Source organism: Zingiber officinale, chromosome 2B, assembly GCF_018446385.1.
Source record: "Zingiber officinale cultivar Zhangliang chromosome 2B, Zo_v1.1, whole genome shotgun sequence".
Classification (NCBI taxonomy): Eukaryota; Viridiplantae; Streptophyta; class Magnoliopsida; order Zingiberales; family Zingiberaceae; genus Zingiber; species Zingiber officinale.
In genome coordinates, this window is record NC_055989.1 from 98,541,790 (window position 1) to 98,560,451 (window position 18,662).

The window sequence follows — 18,662 nt, forward strand, 5'->3', positions numbered from 1 at the left end:
AAAAATTAAAATGATTTTATCAAATTTAAATAATTAAATGGATTTTAAGTAATTTTGATCAATAAATATAATATTATGATATAATAATATTTTATGTATATTAATTTTGATTAGAATAAAATATTATATTTTATCTCATCGTAATACTTAATTATAATTGTTACATAACCGAAAGTATGAGTATTTTGGAATAAAATGTTTTACAGTGACAGCTCATTTGATGATTTTTTTTATATAAAAAAAGTACGTCTATGAGAAATTTTTTTCCATCATCAATGGAGTTTTATGCCAAAGCTGTGATTTTTTTTCACAATTAAGTAATCATCTCTTCAAATTAATTAATTTTAAATGTGATCAATTTATCCTAAAAAATTTGTTACTGAATATCGGAATAAATTCGAGAAACACTAACCCCATTAATTATTCTTAGGTAACTAGTCTGATCGTACGAAAGTTTTCCATTAATCATCAGAATAAATCAGAAAGTGCACGCGATGACCAGTCTAAAAGCCTAATATCCTTTGGTTACGCCCCCCATTTGGAGAAAAAATTTCTACAAATATGTCATAGCTGAGATTCAAACCGCGAATATTTGGATGATAATTTAGATGTTCTATCGTGACATCATGAGTCATGACCCCGAGACAATAAATTAAAGCATACAGAAACTACAGTTAGTGGTAATTACTAAAGATGTTAAATATTTTAATAAATTTATTATGAGTTTTTAAAACTAATAAATCCATTCCTAAAGTAATAATAAATTTATTACGACCTTAAATTTCTACTAAAGAGATTAACATATGACATAACATTATGCCTTATTACTACCACCACTACTACTACCACCACCCCCATAAGTTCATAACAATAGCTAGGGAGACCAGCATTGCAAGTTTCCAAATCAACTCTCAATTAGACATAATATGCATTTTCATTTATGGCATCAATAGCAATGCCTTGGATTGTTTGAACATGGGCCAAGCAACAAGAGAATTCAATTAAAAAAACAAAAAGTAAGAGAACTGAAGAATTACACCAAAGGCAAGGCATATAAAAGATGTGTTGCATTCATTCGACATTGATTGCTAGAACTATGGACTCATCCAATCCATAGAACACAGTTTTTGGGGACCCAGATTACACGAAAATTGCTTATACAGGTTCTACCAGGAACAATCAGAAAGAAAAGATGTAAATAGTGTTGGAACGGTACAAGTGTAAAATTAGAGATAAAATATTTAATTCAAATTACATATTTAATTATCTAGTTTGTCAATATCTTGAGAATACGTACTATCTGAACTGACATGCTCGAGAAGTCAAAATATGAAAAGTTTTTTTTTTTTTTTAATTTGTTGGAACTTGGGGATATTTAAAAAAAATCACAATTTGTTTGTTTTTTTAAAATTTTGGACCATAAAAATAATTAATAAAAAAGGATAATCAATTGCCAAAATAAAAAAAAATATTTTAACCATAATTTTTTTTAAAAAAAATTTGGACATTATCCCTACCTCATTCTGTTGAATAGGTCTGGATACCAATTTCCACTGGACTACTCAGTTCGATTATTTTAGTAAAAAAAAAAGAGGAGAAAATAAAATGGATTTTATTTTCTTTTAAAATAAAATACAAACCTTTCGCTCTTAATCATCTTGGTTTAACCACCTTTGGCATTATAAAAAAGTAGAATTTATAATACTCAAGACTGATCTAATTTAAAATACAAATTAACCCTGATAAATTCTAAAATTAATGCAAAACAACTTTAGTATGAAAATGGATCAACACTAATTACTTATGAAGATAATTTATTTTCTAAAAGTATCAATAACTCCCGTGTCGTGTAATTTAAATAAAAGTTTAGTTAATCATACAATTTATAAAATTATTTTTCTAAAATATCTAATCATTTTCGTATCATCTAATAATTTTTTATAGATCCGAAGGCATATTTATGAAACGGTGAATATGACACTGTCGAATTACCACAATATTAAGGGCGAACTTGGTCTGCATGATTAGAATGAAATTAAAATTGCTCCACTACCCTGAATTTCTTTCTTTAAAGAGTGAGACCCCGAGATTATGGTGCAACTATAAAATATTTTAATTATCATCTAAATATTCACAGTTCGAGCTCTAACTATAATGAATTCGTAAAAAAATTTCTTCCAAATAAGACACGCAACTAAAAAATGTAAGACTCCTGAACTACCCCCTACGAACACTTCCTGAATTACCTGATGACTGATGAAAAACTTTACGTAAAACCGGACCAATGACCCCCAAACTTAACGTTACCCAACTTGATTAATTTTTTTTTTTTACTTTAAAGAGTGAAACTGAGCAATAGTAGAACATTAAATTATCATCCAGATATTTACAATGATATTTACAATTTGATCCTATACTACAACATATTTATAAAAATTTTTTCTCTCACATAATACTGAACTTTCATACCGCCTATCATAATACTTTCATATTTATCCTGTTGGTCAATTTAAAAAAAAAAAAAAACTAAACCGGACGTCCCAGATTTCAAATTTAATGCTATCTGATTTATCATTTTTTTTCTTACTTTAAAAGAGGGAGTAAATTTCTCCACCACAATTAAATATTATAAAATATTTTTTTAAAAAAAATAAAGGTGAAATAGCTTGCTCCAAGGTAGCTTCGATTTTATTTGAGCTGATTAGGTTAAATCAAGTTCATAGGAGTTGCAATAAATGTAATAACTTACAATAAAGAGGAAATCAAGTCAGTCCCAAATAGTTCTCTCTATCACGTCTTCTCCTTCATCCCCTTTTCAGATGTGTTTGAATCTTCTCTTGAAGATCCCTAGTAATTATCACGTGGGACTAATCCTTGGAGATCCTAATAAACTATAAGTTCAACAAAGAACTTTTGTAATCATAAAAAGTTTAACATAAAAAACAAAAACCGTGATTTACATGCAATTATAAAGTTAGATACGTAAACAAGTGAGTACCTCTATAGTAGATTTCTACTGACAGACAATAATCAAGATATGTTTTCAGGTTCAGGTTGTTGGCCTTCCTCGAACTCAGAATCATAATGCTCACCACTCCATAGTTTGGCTTGCCTACGATGGTCCATGTCTCCTTCAGCCTATATTATGATAGTTTGAAGGTAATAAACATTTCTTTTAAATGAAAATGATAGGAAACTCCGCATCCCAGTAAATTTGTTTACAGAAAGGATTCACCTCTTCAGGCACTCCCGTATCAGGCACCCTTGACTGGAACTGTACACTTGGAGCATGTTCAATTTTTGAAAGATAATCCATCAACATAATTCTGCAAATGGAAATGTAATTGTCAGTAAAAAAGTTAAGGCATAGATAAGGAAACAAAAATAAGTTGACTCTAGCAGCTGTTTCGGAGTGTTCTTGATGATGATTCAGTTTTGGAGATTCTCCTTATTGCAAGGCAAATCACACATGTTGTGTTCCATATAAGGAGAACTTGATTGTTGTAATAAAAATATAAAAACAATTAAACGAGTCTGCTCACTAGAGCTTCAAATTAACTTACAATGGGGTCAAAGGAAGCTAAGATCAAATGGGGAAGCTCTTCAGACCATTTGCCAAAGTGTTCCATGCCTGACCAAATTGCTAAAATGTACTACTAAAAGTACTGAATCATTAGTTGAAAGAATTTAATACATTCCAAATCAGTATGAATAGGTATTTATAGGCTTCATAGTAGCATAAATTGGCCGCCTGCTGTCAATTGTCAAGGACGCTTCAACCCCTTGTCCTCTTGCTTATGCTAGGCTGGTAGCATTGTTATTATATTAGACACCTTAAATCCATGTGTAGATTCCCAGATTGCCTGAGAACTGTTGAACCAAACCTGACACTTGTGATACTGACCCTAGGCCCACATAAAAGCAAGACATTCTTATGCCTGTATCAATTGTCCTCTTCATTGTGTTTTTAGAAGACTTAAAAAATCCATACAATTGAATGATTCTCTCTTTGATCAAGTATTTCCAACTAACCAATTACTTTTTGACAAAAAAATGTTTTACCTTGCTACTGTCACGGCCTTATCTCCACATTCTCTGCATAAATTTGATTTTTTAGAATTTAACTCAATACTTCCTTTTTTTTCCCAGAGATTAGCACCAATTTCTCTTGGTTTTTGATCTTTAACTTGCATCCTTTTTGTATGTCTTGTTTCTTCACTTTAGTCCCCATGGTCACCTAGTTGATACCCAGCTCCGACCGTAACCCTTGTGTCTAGGGTAGAGTTCCTGAGACTTCCACTAGAAATTCATCAACTATATTCAATCCTAGTAGATTGTCAGTTAAATGCTCCTAGTTAAGATGACAGGGCTGAGCCTTTTTTACATCCATCTACATTGTATATTTATAAAACCGATGTTATCACATTCTACAACCAAGTGCCTAACTCTCTCCTTTTAAGCTAGTTCAAAGATATCACATATTCTGGAATCAGTCTCTAACACTCTAAGTTAGTTCAAAGATATAAAAAAGACTCAGCTCGTTACAATTGTACTCAATTCTTACAACCTTCTATAGATAGTTTATAGATTTGCAATCAACCACTGAAGCTCACAAATAAAGCAATGACCTCTTTCGATTACACATTTTCCTTTATTATTTTAGTTCTTTTGTAAAATATTAGATTTGAAGCAATGTGCACGACACCTTGATTGTCAATGGACAACTTCATCAGCTTAATTGAAGATAATGCAACTCAGTCATCAATTATTTGAGCTAGAAAAGCTCACGCGTGGCAGGAGCTGTTGCATTATATTCCACCTCTACATTTGCATGACCGACATAGTTTACTTTTTTTCTTTCAACGGTATCATATTTCTTGCCAAGGGAAAAGAATAATTTGATGCAAATTGTGTATCCATGGCAAAACTTGCCTAATTGAACTTGTATACCCTAAAACTTAGAGATGGTCATGGTCACGATAGAAGGCATTTTCCTAGAGCATTTATCACACTCATAGTAAATGAGAAGAGCCAAATTTACCAAACCACATCAAAAGATTGCTTGGAGGTTACTCCATGTGCCACTTCTGCAAGATCACCATAAAGGAAATCATTCTTAACATCCAATGAGTAAAACAGCTATTGAAATATTGTTGTTGAACTCATTATATTGTTGTTAGACCAATTCTAACCTCTTGATGAACCTCTCTTCAACCTTGAACTTAAGTTTGCATTCACTGTCTTTGTCTTCTACTTCCACAGCTAGGATATTTAGAACTTCCCTGATCTCTAAGAATGGGGTAGACTAATATATCCTCAATGAATTGTGGTAGAATACTCAAAACACTTCCAGATCAGCTCATGCCACTCCCACCACAAGTAGAGCCATGGAAATCATCATCTGATAGTAAGAAGATTACAAACTCCCTTACAGTCTCCTCCCCTACAGGATTATCAAGAATCACATTATAGCCTGAGGGCAAGTTTACTACCACGAACTTCCTTAGAGTTTGAAAATGTGTCTCCTCCCCTACAGTCCGTATCTAACATAATGGTTCTAAAGGTTCAAACTCCACTCCTTGAAACCCAACTAATATTAAACTGATTATATTCAAGTTGACTCTAGTGTAGCACATCTTGTGGAATGTGCTGTGACATAACATGACAAGGGTCTGGTCAAACTAGCATCCTTCAAACTAATAATTCGCCATCCGAGCTTTGATTATCAAAGCATCCTCATGGTTTAGCACAACACTAACCACCTTTACCTCCTAAGAACAGGAAGTTTAGGCAAAATGTCCAGTTCATAAAAAAAGAGGTGGTTTGAGGAAGTCTCCCATCCCCTCCATCATCAGAGACCTTCCAGTGATCAACTAGTCTTGTGGAATCATACATCATCGATACTGGATAATTTCTAGGTAGTTCTCCCCTCAGCTATTTTCTGATGGTTCATGCTAGACAGTTTTATAAGAAGCACACCATCCATTGTTGCATGCTAGTGAACTCATTGTAACATCTTCCTGAATACCTGAAGGTCTTCAATGGATTCTTATATAAAGAATGCAAAAAATGGCTTCCGAATTGACTTAATGTTGTCATCGGTATGGTAGGATGGGAATCTTACACTTGGCAGCCTGCAGTAACAAATCTTTTGTTAAAATTTAACAAGGGCTCGCTTGTTTCCTACCTAAAGGTCATCAAGTTGCCAACGTCCTTTCACCCTATTCTCCTAACAAAGTAGACTTCCAAACTAAAACAATTGTTCTTTTTATAATATCAGGAAAAGAACTTGATAACCAACACTATTCAAAAAGACAAACTAAGACCATAGTTGAACTCCATCCACTCCTAAGAGCATATATGGCCTTTGACAGGTAATACGGTCACCAATAGTTTTGGTTTAAAATTATTTAACGACCTTAACAAAGTACATTAGAACTCTCCATAATCCTAGTAATACATCAGGTTTTGGTTTGGCTATATAGGAAAGATAGGACCATGACTTCATTTAGGCACAAAACCACATTGTTCGAAAACACAAGCAATAGGTCTCCCCACTACCAGAAGCATAAATCAAGTTTTAGATGAACAAAATGAACAATATAGGATCATCAAGTAGTCATGTGCTATGATCAATTTGAGTTGCCATCATTACAAGTCCCTATCCAACATTTTGGAATTTGCAAAAAATGGCATCTTGTTGAATCTCTAGAAAGGATTTTGTAACTTAGGTTTCTTCTCCACCTACACCAACTCAGACCTTCTCCGTCAACATCTCCCTAGTTAAAGACAATTTTCTCTCTCATTATACTTTTTCATTAACTCTGCTTCAGAATCTGTGCCTCTTACTTCCTTAGCTCCTTTCTTCTTCTCCTTTTAGTCCCTTGCTATCACCAAAGCATCCTTGAAGTAGTTTATCATTGTTGTCTCTCCTAGATGATCTACTGTTGCAGCATTATGGAATCCCACACCAGTTTAGATATAGTAACTCACTCAGATCGGTTAGCATTAATGCTAATCCTGAGGTAAATAATTGTCTTATCATCAAAGGTAACATGCAAACCTAGCTCCGTCCAGTAATACATCCCATATGGGAACAAATTCTTACGTATTTATACTGGGAACTTCCTCATTAATCTAACTTGTGAATCTCCATGCTCAGCTTCAATCCCACAGATAACACTAAACTTTTATGGTCAAAATACAACCACAGTTACATGGATCTGCTCAAATAAGCTTAGGATGGGTTTACAACAGAATATAAGACAAAGGAAGTTAAGATCAAGCTGAGTATCAAGTGGGGGAAAACCCAGAAGTCTCCAAAAGATTATTCACAGAAGTGACACTTGCCTTGCTGAACTGTCATAAATCATAATATCCTCCAGAAGCTAAGTAAAATAAAAAAAGAAATGTCATTGGATCATTGCTTGACGAATAATCTTTCCTCTCTAATGGCGTAAGTATTCATAAAATTTATAATTACTTAAATTAGTCGAGTGATGTTAATTATCAGAGACACATGCCAACCTCATCCTCCAGCTTATACTATTATTCTCAATCAGTTATGTGCCTAAACTCCTCATGTCTCCAATCAGCCTGAGCAGTTCATGTTGAGTGACATTATTGTTGAGTGAAACCTGGTGATTGTTGATGTTGACTTTAAGACCATACTATGCCCTATGATCATCTGATATAAGCAAGATATTTTGTGTGCATTATTAATCAAGCACACAGATATAATACATACAACTGTTTCTACACCAATTAAAAAGAAAGACTATTTTGAAGATATGAGGGATCTGTCTCCTTATCCATCACACCTACAATGATGGATTCAATTTGTTAACTATGAATTCTACAAGTCATCTTTCAATATTTTTGTACCATCTTACCTATTTTCCTCATTTATCAACTAGTGACACTTAGGAATGACAATTTTCTCCGAACCCAATAGAGAATCCGATATCAAACCAGAATGGAAGAGGGTATAGAGGGATATTTTTGGATCCGATTAAATAATCAGATAATCAGATAATCAGATATGAAGGCCGGTCTAGTAGAATCATACTCATACCCGACAATACCGATTATATTAAAGATTTTTTTTTCTGAAATCCACTAATTATATTTGTTGGTGTTTAATATGTTTTATTGAATATAATTAAATTAGGAGTATACTATAGATATTTAATCTGTTTTTATTGAATTATATTTTTTTGAATATGATGTTAATTCTAATATGCTTTTGTTAAATAATGGTAAGTGGATGGAATGAAAAAAATTATTAGTATAAAGAATATCTTATCCTTTGATAAGTATGTGTATGGATATCCGATCCTCCGATGGGTATGGAGATGAAAGTTGAAAACCCAATGGGGGTGGGGATGAGGATAGGGATGGAGATGGATATAATAAATGGGGATGGAGACGGAGCATATGAAATCCCACTCAAACCTGATCCATTGTTATCCCTAGTGACACTACACTTACTAGATTGCAAAAATGATTTCATTTTTAAATTTCAGCATTCCTAAAAGAGTATAGCCTTCTACACATTCTACACAAACATTTTTTGTATGTAACTAAAATTCAAATAGGTATATAGAGAATAGCAAACAACGACTTGATTTGATTGGTATATTACTTCTGCAAGTTGAAGTTTCAGATGCAGTAATAGCAGACACTTACCTAATATTTTCCAGTTCTTTTGAAGAGTTTTTGTTCTCCATGCTTTTTGGTTGAATATGAAGATTATAGTCAGGACCAAAATACTCGTAATATTCATTATAAGGCAATTTATTGTCTGGTTCCACTCCAATTGCAACTGCTGTCTGCAACAAGTTACATTGTGCATCAATAAATAGCTTGTTGCCAGTAGATTCTAGTGAATCAAAACATATACAAAACACAACCTCATAGCACCAACAGCGAGCAACATTGCGCATGGTATACCCACCACCACCTAAAACCATCATAGGCACATTGAAGGATCTTAGATATCGTAGGCAATCTGCATGGCCTTTCACAGACAAGTTGAAACAACCTAGTCTGTCCCCTGCCAATGAATCAGCACCACATTGAAGAACCACCGCGTCAGGTTGATAAACCTCCATAACCTTTTGGATGACAGGTCTAAAAAGTGCCCGGAAGCTATCATCATCCATCCCATCATTTAGAGGAACATTTAGAGCATAGTACTTTCCTTGCCCAAACCCAACATCCTTTATATGGCCAGTTCCAGGAAAGAAATCCCCATATTTGTGGAATGACACAGTCATGACTCTGTCAGTTGTGAAAAAAGCCTCTTCAACACCATCTCCATGATGGATATCAATGTCCACATAAAGTACACGCTGTCAACTGAACAAATTAGCCATACTACACAGCTTTACAAAGACAGATACTGCATACAGTCATGTTGATCAAAAGATATACAAGAATCATTTTTGTTTCTATTGTATAAATATTAAATACATAACAAACAAGCACAGATCCAAAAATTGATTTATGATTCATGTCCCACTAATAGCTTCCAAGAAATAGACACACAAGAAACAATGAGCCAAGCAGCTATCTATATTGGGACTTATCGGGGCAATCATGCTCTTTTGATCGGGATTGATCATGGTTTTGATGGTTTAGGCAAAGATTATAAGTTAAAGATCATTGTGGATCTAATGTGTATGAAGTCATACAAACTTGATGCAGATACATGGTCACTTGACACAACCAATGCGTTGATGGTTTGATGGCTCAAAGGCCCATAGAGTTCAGAGAAGGATGGCGTAAAAATCTGAGTGACCAAAGGACGAGAAGCATCAGAGAAATGATAAGTTGAGAAGGTTTGGTAAGATTCCAAGGGAGTTGAGAATGTGAAACTTGTACGCATAGGCGAGGGTAGACCACTTAAATAGAATGGACTGGACTTTAGAAATGATCGTAGTCAAAGTGCTAGTAGACTGGTACATTGTCACTATCAATTTGCTAATGAGTTAACTAAGGGGCTTTCAAAGAAGAACATCTCTTATGTCCAATTGACCATACAGTTGACTAGTGTCCTGCTAATGTAAACCATGATCCGAAAACTAGACAATGCTAAAGCCACAAAGTGTCATTAACTAAATAAGATTTGACAACAACTGTCAAACTCAATGTAAGCAATCTACTAATGTGCAAGTGACTGTTAGAGTTGACTCTGGCTTAGCCATTAGTCAATTGATGACACTAAGCAATCGACAGAGAAGTTGTTTCCCTAAGGTTGGATTGAAGTTAGGAGCTAAAGTCATAAAAAGACCCTAGCTATTCACATACTTGTGTTAAAGCTAAACTTGAGTGCTTTATTTTGTGCTCTTATATTCTTGTGTACTTAACTCTCATTCATTGTAAGAAGTGTTCCGGTAAGAGGTTTCTACGCTCCAATTGACTACTAAGAAGGAGAAAATTACTAGGATTTATGAGGGATGATCCACCTGATGGATCAAGGTTGTGAAGTAAGAATTGGAGTTCCGAATAGGGGTGTCAAAAATGAACCCGACTCGCCAACCCAAAACAAATCGAGTTCAGGTTGGGGGTTTCAGGTTTGGGTCGGGTTCGGGTGGGGGTTTTAAGGTTGATTTAGTTTTGAGTCGGGTTCAGGTTGACCCGGATTGACCTAAATTTACAATTTAGGGATTTTTTTTTTAGTTAAAGCAAATTTTATTTTAAAAATTAAGATGTTGTATATACATCAATAACAACATGCAGTATAACAATAATAAAATATTGAGATAAAAGTGAAATTATAGGGAAATAATAAAAAAAAATTGTTTTCAGGTTAGGCGGGTTATTCAGATTATCTGATTTCAGGTCCGGGTTCAGGTTTAGGGTTTTTGGGTTAAGTTCAAGTTGGGATTTTTTTTTGTAACCGATCTTCAACCCGACCCGAACTCACCCAACCCAGCCGAATTGACCTAGTTCGGAACCATGTTAAATCACTAACTTTTGGTGTGCTTTTGTGACTTTGTATTATATTCCAGCTACATTTATGTGTCTTTTGTAGAACCAAACGGAAGCAAATGAAAGGTCATTTACCCCTCCCCTCTAGTTGGCATCTAGATCCCACATGAATCAAGGTGAATAAATGGTGGATGCATTGGGTTCATTGGTAAGTTTGCTCTATGATAATGTATAAAAAATTATAATCTTGATACTTTGCCCAAGTAGGAGTGTGTACATATGCAATTTGACTTATACTTCTGAGAATGCACGATTTTGATGGATGAAGCTTTGGCTGAATAAAGCACAAAAGAAGCATTTATTTTCAGGTCTAAATATAATTTTGCAATGGGAAGTATAGTTGTGACTTTGTGTATAAAAGGAATATGATAAAAGTCTTTTAAGCAAATTTTTTGCACATCAAATAACCATTTCAAACAACCAAGAAAATTGTACAATATAGAAATTGCACCATAACCATCATTTCTGCTTGTTGCAGTAAAATTTAAACTAATATCAGACTTGAACGACAGGTGCAGGAAATCTAACAAAAATTATCCTTGTTAATATAATTACATCTGGGAATAAACTATTTTGTCAGCTCTTGTATTATAATTACTTTAGTATGACCAAATTAACAATATCATAATAGATAAGAGATGTTGACATACTGCCTTCAACAAACAGATACTGAAATACACAAAGGTGAACAGTAGGAGTCAGAAAATATTAAGAAAAGATCAACATTGGTTAATGTAGCAATAATGTTTAAAACATGGCTAATTGTGTGAGCTTAGACAAAAACACCAATGTTCTTGTGAAAAGTAGTCATAGACAAGGTATCAAACTAAACCATGCTGCCCAGCACGGCTGCAAAATCTTGTTCTGATCTCACAATGGTACATGAAATTTAATAGCATCATTTAAATTACCCTATTTCTCCCACACCGCACGATCATTCCCTTGATTGGTCACACATGGTTTCAATCGATATGCATGTTCCCAGTTGGCATCAACAAAAGAAATCAAATTCATTTCCTTTTGTCGATCACGAGAGGAGCTCACGAAAATAGGAGTCGAGATGTAAATCAAGCCTTGAGGGATTAAAGGATAGTACTAAACAGCCAACAACAATGATCAATGCAGGAAGGCATCAGAGACAACAACAATTGAAAGGAAACACTATCAAATAAGAACGAATAGAGAAGACCTCTTCAGCAGCTGTCACGGCTGCGGTGGGGAACAATGGTCATTGGTGTTGCAGCAGAAAATATGGTTCAAAATTTTGAGTCATGCTGGAATTTTAATTTATGACCGAAACGATATGATTTGGATATTGTATTGTGCCATGTTAATACAGTTTTAGTACTTTTTTAAATATAAAATATATTAATTAAAAAATATTTTTATTAATATTTGATTAGTATAGATATTTATTATTGAGTTTATATTTTGATATTATCTCATAAAATATTTGATACTTATCGAGTACATGTCGATTTAAGCATAACTAAAGTCCACCAAATAGACATGGCACAATCAAGTTTAAAATTAAACTAAATTTATATATAGAATAGTTTATTCATTAGTAGTAATATATTTCAAAAAGTAAAAAATTATATTATAATTAATTTTTTTTATCTTAATAATCTGTCTTCTATATCTTTGAAGGGTTTTTTTCTCTATATTTACCTTGTGGATGTATGAAGAAGGGAAAAAGATAATCATGAGGGTTTTTTTCACTACTTGACTTGTAATGTGAAGAGATGAAGGAGAGAAAAAAAAAATTAGTCATACTTAAAGAGGTATTTTTTTTCTCTGTTTACCTTCATGGACATATGAAAGGGAAAAAATTAACGAGGAAAAAAATTAATGGATATGTTAAAGAAAAAAACATTAGAAAGGAATTACCTATTTTAAAAAATAAAATTTTCATCTAAAAATTATATATATATATATATAAATTGCTAGGTCGAGGCAACTACCATGACCTCGTGAGGCCGCTGTGAGGTCACAATCCTGATATTGGTGGTAAAATGGTAAATTCTACCTTTGCTAACATTCGCGTTGTCACAAAGTCTCAAAGTCAAGAACTCGTGATTTCTTGCAATTTAGGAATGTTTGTCAGTTTATAACACCTTTATGACAATTAAATATTTTATCTTATAGTTATATTATGTTAATTATATATAATAGATATATCAATTATATTATATAAAGGATAGTTATGGGTTATATGAGAAATATATTTATGTATCAATCACATGTAATTGTTATATATTAGGTTCAAATCCTCAAACTGTACCAAAGTTTCGATCTTTGACTTGAATGATATTGTATCGGTATCGTGCTAATATTCCGATGCATGGTGCTAGTGATGGATTGGATATTGAAGGATGAAGGAGATGAAGCAAAGGAAGGAGACATTGTCAGTACTGAGTGGTATCGAGTTTGGAATGATATTTCACCCAGTATGGTACGAGTTTTCAAACTATGCTTATATATCAACTAAGTTATATCAATGTATTTATTTGTTGTTGATGATTTTATTTTAATTAATACCCTAAATTTTTATCGATACATAGGTATATAAATAGTACCAAAACAACAACCTTATGATCTAGCTTGAAGATATACACATCAACTGATTTCATTAGTGATGTTTACATTGTGATATAACCGAGTGCCACAAGAGTCACACACCTTACGCAAATTGTATTTGTGAATACCAAGATATTTCTAAGTGTTCAAATGTCCCTTAAGAAATTTGTCATGCAATAACAAAGCACTTGGTGCCAAAAGAAATGATAAGTAAGTACACATAACAACAATATAAAGATTTTGATAAAAGAGCCTTCAAAGAGAGCACATCTCCAATGAATTTAAAGATTGTGGCAATATACCCACTCTTCATGTCCCCCGGGATGAAATGAGTAGAAGCGACAAATGTAATATAGTCATGGCACAACTCAACAAACCCTAGCAAAAGTGGTTCAATTGCTATATTGAAAAGGGTGAGAATATTAGTGTTACCTTATCATGAGGTTGTATTGGTTGTTTCTTTCCTTACATGGGACAAAGGCATCCAGTTAATATTATTGATATTGATCAAATGCTATGATTGATGATATTTACACAAGGGAGAAAAACCAATTGCTAAAATTTTCCACTTCAATCAAATTTCACCTAATTCAGCAAACAATGCATACTAAAGTAGCATGGTGTCTAGCATCCAAAAGTCTAGTCTTGATATTCAACCTCAAACTTATTACTCAACCTATGCAAGAAGCAATGAGGTTCACACAGGGTTACATTGATGTGCAATAATTGCACAAGACCTATGCAAATGAGCTTTAACAACTTTCTACTATATTATAATAGAAAAATGATACTACACAAATCTGTTAATGCAGCTGTAGAAAATCATATGCATCTTACGTATATACCTTATTGTAGCTTGAAATATAAATGTAAAAGATATAATGTAAGTGAACAGTAGCAATAGTGTCAACTTCAAGAATGCCAAAGAGTCAATGGAGTAAGAACATACATCATTGTTCTAAACACTATGTGCAATATGCACGTTGATTTGATTATGGTGGAGATTAAGGGGGTGTTTGGTTCTCTCTTAGGAATCGGAATGGGAATGGGTATCATAGTATTATGGAATGGGAATGGGTATGAGCTTGGGTATTATTCTTAAAAATGATGTTTGGTTAGTTAAATATTTTCAATCGGAATAAACCTAAATTTTCTTTTTTACCCTTACAGAAAAATAAGAGAAAAAATTAGATGGGAGAGAAAGTTGAATGTGAGAGAAACGTATGATGAGAGAAAAAGTGTGTTGGGAAAAAATAAAGAGAGAGAGAGTATGATGAGAGAAAATGAGGAGAGAGTGCATGATAGGAGAGATTGAGAAGAGAAAAAGTATGATGAGAGAGAAAAAGTGAGGGAAAAAAATGAATAAAGAGAAAGTATTATGAGAGAAAATGAAAGAGTGAGGAGAGAGAAAGTATGATGAGAGAGAAAGTGGGTTGAGAGAAAAAGAGTGATGGGAAAAAATAAAGAGAGAGAAAGTGTGATGAGAGAAAATGAGAGACTGAGAAGAGAGAAAGTATGCTGAGAGAAAGAGTGATGGAAAAAATGAAGAAAGAGAAAGTATTATGAGAGAAAATGAAAAAGTGAGGAGAGAGAAAGTATGATGAGAGAGAAAGTGAGTTGAGAGAGAAAAAGTGATGGGAAAATGAAGAGAGAGAAAGCATGATGAGAGAAAATGAGAGACTGGGGAGAGAGAAAGTATGATGAGAGAGAAAGTGTGATTAGAGAAAATAAAGAGAGAGTGTGTGATGAGAGAGAATGAAGAGAGAAAGTGAGGAGAGAGAGTATGCTAAGAGAGATTGAGGAAAGAGAAAATATGATGAGAGAGAAAGTATGATGAAAAAATAAGGAGAAAATGTATAATGGGAGAGAAAGTGTGATGGAAGAGAATAAAGAGAGAGAAAATGATGTTAGAGAGTGTATGATGGGAGAGAATATAGATAGAAAATGGTAGAGAATGTGTGATGAGAGAGAATGAGGAGAGAGAAAGTATGTTGAGAGAGAAAGTGTGATGATAAAATAAGGAGAGAGAAAATATGATGAGAGAGAACAAGGAGAGAGAGTGTAAAATTAAAAAAAAATGAACAAATATACTAAGGATATTTTTGTCTAAAACTTAATTCACATTCCTATTCCATCAAAACCCAAGGGAGGGGGTGGGTTTCATCCATACCCAAGTTTTTAAGTTTCATTCCAAAATCTTGATTCCATTCCCATCAACCAAACACAAGGTTTGGGAATGAATCCATTCCCTCATTCCCAAACCCATAAACCAAACGTCACCTAATAAACTTAATATAGTGAAGGTAGTAAAAAGGGCAATCATTAATGAAAATCCTTCGCAATCATTATTGGATTCTTCATAATCATCATCAAATTCATTAATTAACAAAGAAATTTGTTGATTGGAAGATTCTATAATCAGAGGAACTAGGTTTGCATGTCACTTACTCCTATTAAAATCGTCCAAGAAAAATGTAAAGATCAGAAACTAGAAAACTTCTAGTACCCTAGTACTGTTAATTGTGGAGAGCCACAAAAAGTTGTTATATTTGTTAAATTTTGGGATTACATTTTAGATTCTTCTAGCAGTAGAATCCTTATACATAGTTTAGCACACATCAACATAGACAAAAGGTTGCAGATGGACAACGTTTACCATTTTCATAAAGCAATAAATGAAATCAAGAGGCACCAATGGTTATCAATCAAGTATCAATATTATATTGATATAATAATAAAAGATAAAGGGGCGCCTCGGCGTAATAGTAAAGTTGTTGTCGTGTGACTTTGTGGTCACGACTCATGAGTTCGAGTAGCAAAAACAACCTCTTGCAATACAAAGTAAAGCTATGTACAATAGACCCAATGTGGTCCGACCCTTCCCTTAGACCCCTCATTGTCAGGAACTTCGTGCACCGGACTACCCATTTTTATAATAACTAAAAGATAGGATAGCCAAATAGGAAAGGATGATCAATTGAAAATTACATAAATTTTTTAATAATGAAAAAATTATAATATTAATATTGATAACAAAATATAATACTATTTTATTATTTTAGGTTATTATCTTAATCTAACATATCAATACTAATGTAATCTTGCTACAAATGAAATTCCATAGTGACCCCTAGAAGTGTAATATCAAAACTACAATCATATAAATAATTAACCATTGAGGCTAATAATGAGAGTCGAATAGTTTTATAGGCATATGGTTCTTTTGGACATTCTCTTGCGCTGTTATGCACATCAAATTACAAGTTGATAAATATAAAATAATTTATTATTATCCATTAGCAACACATATACAAGAATATTTTAAGTTTATTTGCCTATTTATCTTATAGCTAAGTAATGATTGCAGTATAGAGGAAAGACCTTGAATCTAAAAAAGACTATGGTACAGATTCTCTTATGCCACATCCTCGAGTATCTGGAAAGAAATTGGTGGATATGAACTTGGGGTAGTACTACTATCACACGACTTGACCAAAGTCAAGGGGTTTCAAAAGTGAGATGGAGCTTCTGTATGAACATAAAATAAATGAAATGGCTTTTCTAAGACCAGGAAAACAAATGAAAAGCAACTAAATTAAATAAAACTGTAATTGCCTCTAATTACTACTAAATCTTGTAAGTTGCATAGAAGCAAAAAATAATCAACACTATACATCGATGGCCACCAATGAAGCAAGAACAAAATCCATGATGGAAGAGTAACGGAAGAAAATGTACAGTCGACTTACCCTGTGGTACTTGAGGAGCTCAAGGATGCCGAGGACAATGTCGTTGACGTAGCAGAAGCCGGAGGCCTCGCACTTCTTGGCGTGGTGTAGTCCGCCGGCCCAGTTGATGGCAATGTCGGCATCTCCGCGGTTGATCTTCACGGCGGCGCCGATGGAGCCGCCGGCGGAGGCCTGGCAGAACTCGAAGAGGCCTTCGAATACGGGACAGTCCTCTCCAACGTTGAACCGCTTTAGCTGTCGAGCGGACGCAGAGGCGGAGGCGGAGTCGTACGCGAGTTGCCCTTGCGCGGAAACGAGGGCAGCGGTGGCGGGCGAGACGGAGGCGAGGAAGTCGACGTACTCCTCGGAGTGAAAGCGGACGATGTCGGCAGCGGAGGCAGGAAAGGGGCGGGAGATCTCCATGAGGCGATGGAGGGCGTAGTGCACAACGAGATTGTGGGCCATACGGATGCGGTGGGGCTTCATCGGGTGGCCCTGCCCGTAGTAGTAGTCGCCGATGGTGGGCTCATAGAAGTAACTCACCCGACGCCTCCGACCGTCCCAGCACGATGCCGAAGGCAACGACGCCCCATCGCCGCTGGCGGCTGCCGATGGCGAGGCCATCCAGACGATAGTTGCCTGGTTCTAGGTAGACTCGGGCTGCGTAAGAAGGCAGACAAGGCGGCAGATTTGGGTTGTGACCCGGGTTCGGTCTAGGGTTTAAATAAGAACTCTATTATTTTTCTACTCTTTAAATACGAAAACTTCTTACAATAATTTATTCCTACGAAAATATATACCTGGCTTCCGTCTAGGGTTTTAAATAGGATTTTTTTTTTTTTAAAAAAAAAGAAATCTTTTTAGTTTGGTACGGCACGAAGGATAAATGAAGAAGTATCGTCATTAACAAAAATAATTCATCCATTTATTTATTAAAATTTAAATTCGATGTCCAGAAAACTAAAAAAACATCCGACCGCTCCCCAAATAAGAGCGGCCTCTTTAATTTGTCTACTTTTTAAATAGAAAATACTAGAGAGTTTTGTTACCCTACCAATTTTACCCTACAAATTCTGTATAAATCTTAAATATTTTTTAATTTAAATATGCTTAATACTATAACTCAACTTCTAAAATCTAAAAATAAAATTTTATTAGCATAATCAAAAATTATAAAATATAAAATATATAAAAAAGAGAAATTCACCTTAGGCGCGGACGAATCTTTTATATATATGCAGAGAAGCTTCTATAAATATCTTGGATTTCTCAAATTTTGGCTAAGATCAAATATGATATTAAATTAATTTTTTATAAGGGGGAGTCCATTACAGTAGTTTGCTGCTAGGATTCTCGAGC

General features: G+C 34.2%; 1 protein-coding gene across 1 annotated transcript; it reads right to left on the reverse strand.

Annotated features, from left to right (window-relative positions):
- Nucleotides 1-2,666: 2,666 nt before the first annotated feature.
- On the reverse strand, nt 2,667-18,003 carry LOC122046485 (histone deacetylase 6-like). Its single transcript, XM_042607203.1, has 6 exons — nt 17,325-18,003; nt 8,913-9,353; nt 8,689-8,831; nt 3,236-3,326; nt 2,999-3,138; nt 2,667-2,891 (listed from the first exon to the last, which is right to left on the reverse strand). Exons 1-5 carry the CDS (start codon nt 17,925-17,927, stop codon nt 3,031-3,033), a joined length of 1,386 nt encoding a protein of 461 aa, XP_042463137.1. The 5' UTR covers nt 17,928-18,003; the 3' UTR covers nt 2,667-2,891; nt 2,999-3,030.
- Nucleotides 18,004-18,662: the final 659 nt, after the last annotated feature.

Excerpts from the sequence above, each read along its gene's own strand:
- LOC122046485 (XM_042607203.1), bottom strand. The coding sequence starts at position 17,927 with ATGGCCTCGCCATCGGCAGCCGCCAGCGGCGATGGGGCGTCGTTGCCT. Across the intron at positions 3,327-8,688 it reads AAAGAACTGGAAAATATTAG|AATTATGTTGATGGATTATC; the intron begins GTAAGTGTCTGC and ends TTCCATTTGCAG. Across the intron at positions 3,139-3,235 it reads ATACGGGAGTGCCTGAAGAG|GCTGAAGGAGACATGGACCA; the intron begins GTGAATCCTTTC and ends ATCATAATATAG.